Below are 6,647 nucleotides of genomic sequence, written 5' to 3' on the forward strand. Positions count from 1 at the left end.
AATCAGTTTGGAAGAGTGAGTCATGCAAAAAAACCAAACAAACCCCAAAAACCCCATGAGTTGCAGAAGAAATATTTGGGGGCAGAAATTCAAGGTTCAAGAAAAATGTGATTATTTTTAGCTCTGGCAGCTCTCCAGGCAAATTGCAGTTAAAAGTGGATTCAAAGCCCCTCCCTCAAGGTACTTGCAGTCTAGCTAGAGATTAAATACATGAGTGAAGGTGATGGAGATGCCCCAGAGGCAGCTTGCTAAGCAGGGAATTGGGCGAAACCTTCCTACTTCCATATTCTTTTTTCTAGAAGCACCTGGTATTTATTGACCTTGTGGCAAAATATGTTTGAAATCATAAGCAGATCTTTCTAGGAAGACTTGAAGGGTTTCTATTGCTCAGGAGTAACCAGTGAATAATCTATAGGCCATGGCCAAGTCCTTGTAGATCCCACAGTCTCTACAAACTGCTATATAGCCTGCACTGCTTTGAGTCAAGTGGAGGTTGACTGGATCAGGATAGAAAGAAAACTGCATTCTCTATAATGTCCACCTGTATCTACAAGATAAGGGTACTGGTAGTCTTCTTGGTTTTATCCCAGCCATGTGGACATGGCTCCTTGGTTTCATGGCAGGCTGCCCTCAACTGACAATATATGGGCATGTCTTGCTAATGAATCCTTTGAAAACTGAGTAATCAGCACAGCAAAATGAAGATGCAAGTAGATCACATGCTAGCAAACCCATGCAGGGTTAATCTAGCTATCCTGGGGGCCACTAGGCGTAATGAAATGGGAGCATGGGCCATAGCATGTGCTAGCAACTAAAGTATGAACATGGGACTCCTGGGGAGTTTGGTGGGCAACTATTGATCCTATTGGATCATGGTGTATGCATGAGAGGTCACCAGGACCTTTCACATGTATGCCTAGGGAGGAATATGGAGGAGTGGGGGCTGCCCAGACCTTCCACCCCCCATTTAGACCATTGAGACAGAATCCAAAGGCCAGACCGAGTCCAGACGTTCAGTGCCTTGATGGCGTGGTGATATGCATGTCTTGGAGTTGACCCCTGGTCTCCCACGTGGCAAATACTTTGGTTAAAGTATCAGCAGTCATATCTTCCATACTAACGTTATGGTAATGGGGCAGTTTCCAAATCAAGACCTTGTTGACCTACTTGCTAAATGTCTTAAGGCAGAGATGTCCAACTGGTGGCCTCACAGCATCAGGAGTTAATTTTGGCAACGAAAGTGTGGCCTTGGTTGTAGAAGGGCTGCAAAGTGGCATTTCTCCATGTGACATTAGATTATAACCTCCCATGAGAGTGACTTCATGCCACTCTGCCCTAGAGGCAGGGGGAGCCCGAGGTAAATCCATGCCCCAGGAATATGTAGCTGGAGTGCAAGGATTGGGCAAAATATTACAGGGAAAAATGACTAATTTTGAAGAACCAGCCCTACTTCCTTCTTGAGCGTCTCTGGTCATGCCTGCCATTGATATTTTAAGTTCTGTGTTGGCTTTCTCTCTGCTTTCCAGTCATTTTCTGCTTGACACACCCACCCAATCAATGCCCAAGACCTTGCATTTGCAATCCATTCTCCAGGAAACCCCTCCGCCTATATAAGTTAGTTGCTGGTTGGCCCAGTAGCAGCCCTCAACCTGAGTGGTGACTTCCATTGATTCTTGCTACCTGATATCATAAAGGAGCTTAACTGCTGCTGTTTAAACCATCAGCTTTAACAAGGTCTGTGATTTCCTATAGATCCAGGCATGCTTCATGGCAGCCATGGACACCTAAGATACCTTGGCATTAACTGTATGTCTTTTTATCTTTACCCCTAGGGGGAACAATGCTGACCATCTCTGGAATAGGCTTCACCCCAAACCCAGCTTTAGTGTCAGTCACTATAGACAGGCAAACCTGTGATGTGACCCACTTGATGGAAGAGGCAATTTGGTGCCGGACTCCACCTGCTGCTGGCTTGTCTCATGTACAGTCACAGGACATCTCTGCCCAGGTGCTCGTGTTCATTGGCAGTAGATCAACTACACATACCTCCTCCTTGAGTTTGCAAAGCGGGGACATTACCTTTACTTACCAAAGGGCTTTAACGCCGGGAGTTTCTGCTGTGGAAGTGGAGATGAGGAATGGCAGCCTGCATCTGGGTATACATGGATTAAATGTAACCAACTCACTAGTTAAGCTGGGAGACTCAGCATGTGAGCTCAAGTCTCAACATACCAACAAGTCTACCACATTTTCTCAGTGCTCCTTGCCAATGAATACTCTGGAGCCGGGGATATACCCCATCAGGGTGCTTCAGAAGCAGCTGGGCTATGCCAACCTGACAGCAAGCCTGCAGGACATTAGAGTAACCCCACAGATAAGCACTGTATTTCCTTCACAAGGATCGGCTTGTGGTGGGCTCGTGCTCACCATATCTGGCTTTGCTTTAACCTCCCAGAGAAATTCAGTTCAAGTAAGCCTGGGGGGTAACTACTCATGTGAAATCAAGAGCTCTGTTTACAACATGATCATCTGCACTCTTCTTCCAAGGGATCAGTCTCTGGGTGCCTGGCGGTTGCCTAAGGCATATCCGGTTCTTAACGTCACAGTGACCATAAATGGGATCAGCAGCATCTGCCTTACAAACTGTACCCTCCACCTCCTGGAAGAGTGGACCCCGAGCGTGGATGCGGTGACCTGGGAGATCAATGGGACATTCACCAACGTGATGCTCAGTGGACAGAGATTAGTTTGGGCAACAGATAAACCTGTGGTCTGCTTGGGTAACCAGGCCCCTTGTCATGTAACCTACTGGAATGAGACCAGCGTCAGGTGCCGGGCAGCCAGTGTTTATGCCGGGGAGCATACTCTTTCCATGCCCAACAGCCGGCGTGGGCAAGCTTGCTTCAGGAGGGGCTCTCGCATTGTCAGCATTGCTCCTTATGTGCTCAGGTTTTACCCCCAACATTTTGGTGGCAATGGCGGAGGCCGTCTCACCATAGAAGGTGCTGCATTTCAAGGAAGAAGCCAGACCTCTGTTATCATTGGGAACCATCCCTGCCTCATTACACATGCCACATACAATGCGATCCAATGTACTGTGCCTCCGGGCCATGGGACCAAGGCTTTATGGCTAGAGGTCAACAGCCTGTCCTATCCTCTGGGAGAAATAAGCTACAGAGAAGAGTTGACCCCAGTTTTCCTTTCCCTTCTGCCTGTGGCGGGTCTCCTTTTAACTGTGAAGGTGTCACGCATTACAGCAGTGGAAAACATGAGGGTGTCTGTTGGCGATTCCCCATGCACCAATGTCAATGGCAATCGTACCACTTTGCAGTGTTTGGCTCCCCAGCTTCCTGCGGGAGAGCATCACATCGTGGGCCATGATCTCCTGAGAGGCTGGGCTTCCTCAAACCTGACGTTCATTTCTCGGCTTGCTGTCACATCTGTACACCACAACTTTGGTAAGTACGGGGATGTGGACTCCTTTCTCCAGATCCTGCAGTGACAGAGGCCTCAATGGCCTGTATTTGTAGCTCAGGGGAGAGAGGAAATCAATTATAAAAACCATTTAGTATATGAAGGTAAGAGAAGTCAGCCTAATGGGTTTTCCAGGTAGGTTGTACTGAAGGCATATCCTGGGTGGGATTACACAACCATGGGTCCACCCGCTTCCAGGGAAGCATAAGGTGACCACATTGACCTGCCCTTCAAACCCCCCCCTCCTATTTCAAACTATTCAAGCAAACCAACGCTGGTCTCATTATCAGCCTGTCCCAAAGCAACATCTCAACCTTTCTCTGTTCATTGTCAAGGCTGCCTGGGTGGAGGAGCTGTTCGCCTGCATGGGACCGGATTCTCTCCAGAAAGCACTTCTGTGGCCATCTGTGGTGCTCCCTGTGTAACGCTGGGCCCGGCGACGGCGACTGACTTGAGCTGCCTTGCCCCGCGCTTGGATGGTCAGTTAAAGAAACACCTGGCGGGAGAGGGGTGCTCACAGTAACCAAAAAACACCCCTCCCAAAATCTGTCCTTGGATCGAATGCCCTAGATTTCCATTGCCCCGACACAGGGGAGCCAGGGACTCTTGGAAAATGGACATGGAAAAAATGCGTGTGTTAAATAGGGGTAGAGCACTTGCAGGGAGGAAACCTAAAATACTTTAGGAATTGCTCATTTGCTGATCTGGGAGCTGTCCTCTAAACACACCGGGCTGGAGGGGGCCTCCTAGGCCATCAAGTCCGGTCCCCTGTGTTCAGAGACATTCCTCAGCCACAAGACCCTGCAAAATCACCGCTTGAAACCCTCACCCACAACGACAAGACACCAGATCCAAAATGCCAACAATGCCCTATGACAGCGGGGGCCAAATATTTTGGCAGTGGTACCGCAAATGAGCCCCACATCCTCCCCAAGTGCCACTCCAGTACCCTTCCCCTGCCCAATCTGCTTTGCTGCTTTCTGTGTCTCTGCCCAAGCTGCTGCTGTGCTTTCTGCTTCCTGCCCTAGGTACCACCATTAGCACACATAGAGGCTTCCTGTGCCACTTGTGGGACTTACACCACAGGTTGGCCACTCCTGCCCTAGACATGCCATCGGTAGGTACAAAGGCACTGCCAATGCTCTGCCACTCAAGGACAGGTTAAAAAAGACTCATTGCTTGAATAGTGGGGTGTGGGAGAGGGTGAAGACTCCTCATTGGAGAGTGGGTGGGATAGAGAGACTATTTTTTAGCTGGCGATGCTAGAAACTAACACTAGATGTCAGCAAGCGATCGTCTCAAAAGGTTTCACAGTGGTTTCCTTCAGGGAATTGCGTTAGGCAGGTTGCACTAAACCACTAAAGAAATGCTCTCCTTCGGTGCTCGGCTCTTGCTGAATTGAGACAGGCACTCTGTTTCCCAGCATAGCCTGCTGAGAAGGCTAATGCACACCCATACCCACACTGCCCCTTTTCGAAATTGCCCTCAAAATAGAGTAGTTCAAGTGCAAAATCAACTTGTCCAAGTGATGATTGGTTTTGCTTCGAGGAGAATGATATTTTATATAATAAACTCATTCAGCTTTAGCAGGCAAGAAGATTTTTGTTAAGGGGACACTTACACATAAAGGGAAGTAAAGTAAATCGCCTGCGATGCACACCCATCTGCTGTGTGTGTATGGACACACGTGCCTACACATATACTCACAAAGATACCACACTTTGATTACATTTGTATTTGCTGGTCCCCCTGTTCAGATGATTTTGTAAACTCTCTGGATATGTCCTCATGCCCACGGGCAACTGGTGCCTCCCGAGTCGGTGTCGACAGCGGGGACGGGGCTGGCGAGCACCCACAGAAACCGCTGCTGGCATCGGTGTTGGGGATGGATTTTCTACAGTTGCGGGATTTATTTTTCCCCCTATAGAAATTCAGATCCATTTTATACAATCAAAATGAAATACTTAAAAATGGTCCTTTTGGTCAAAATCTACGTTTTTGAAAATGAGAAATCAGAAAACAAAAAGCTTAGCCATTGTTATTAAATATTGGTTGTGAAACTTTCTAAAAGAAACAGGTCTTGATTTGGGGTTTTTTGCACTCCCTGCTCCCCAGTTTTTATTTTTTGGTGGGGGGTGTGTGTGTGTGTGTGTGTGCTTGTAGGGAGGGAGGGGGTGGACATTAACAAACATAATTCCCACAAGCTAACTGCCTCCAAAATCTTTAAAAACCACTTTCAGTGAAAAATAGCTAGCAGTGTTCTTAAAGCACTAGTATTCACTTGTTCTTTCATTTGCTATTTTATCTGTAATTAATCTGCTGATTAGTGCAAAGTCCACTGGTAGATTCTCTTCGGCTCAGGGTAAATGTGAAAACCCTGCCACTGAGGTTGGGGACAGCCTAGAAATGGGATCAAGTCATGACTGTGAGCATGAAGTACTAGGCATGTGAGCTAGTGACTTCTGAGATACATTTTGCAGCTGGCATAGGGTTTGTAAGGCAAGCGTATTGCAAAATGCCATTATTTGTGGCTGTGGGTTTTACATGAGCTGATATAGTAGGATGAGATCTTAACAAACAGATGAGTTTGGAGAATAATATATAGTAGGATGAGGTCTTAACAAACAGATGAGTTTGGAGAATAATATGGTGGCAAGAAAGACCAGTGTAATTCAGGTTGTACACACACACGCGCACACACACACTCCTTGCTTGGTGACTGCACGTGGGATATTTGTGTCCAAATTTTGGATCATCCTGCTGGAAGTGGAGCATATTCGCAGAGCAGCAATGCAACCACCGCAAGGATTTAGATTTAGAGTGAAGAATAAAAGAGAGAAAAATGCTGAGTTTGACTGAACAGCTGTTGGGGAGGGAGGGGAAGGGCAACTCACTTCTTTGAAGAGTGTAAACACCGTGGTAAGAGTTAACCTGATTTAAAGTGGCCCGGGTGTGCAGTGGCGTATTATGGGGGTAGTGAAATGAGAGCAAGTGCACAGTTCAAGGCAACATACTGTGTCCACTGAACCCGAGTAGCAGTCGTTATGAGTTCAACTCGTGCCTTTATTGGGGGAAGTTCTCTGGTGTGTGCTTCGCAGGTGATCAGTCCTAGTCTCGCTGCCCTTGAAATCTATAAATGAAATTAAGAAACGGACAAAAAAAGAAAACAAGGT

The 6,647-nt window shown here is 47.3% G+C and overlaps 1 protein-coding gene across 1 annotated transcript in view; it reads left to right on the plus strand.

The window, feature by feature from the left end:
• Positions 1-3,953, plus strand: part of LOC102382012 (fibrocystin) — a gene marked incomplete at its 3' end in the record, with an annotated part of 87,871 nt that extends 83,918 nt beyond the window's left edge. Inside the window, exons 33-34 of the mRNA XM_025215705.1 lie at positions 1,833-3,458; positions 3,810-3,953. Coding sequence (XP_025071490.1) covers positions 1,833-3,458; positions 3,810-3,953 — 1,770 coding nt within the window. The remainder of the gene's footprint in view (positions 1-1,832; positions 3,459-3,809) is intronic.
• Positions 3,954-6,647: the final 2,694 nt, after the last annotated feature.

This window comes from Alligator sinensis, unplaced genomic scaffold (assembly GCF_000455745.1).
Source record: "Alligator sinensis unplaced genomic scaffold, ASM45574v1 scaffold687_1, whole genome shotgun sequence".
NCBI lineage: Eukaryota > Metazoa > Chordata > Crocodylia > Alligatoridae > Alligator > Alligator sinensis.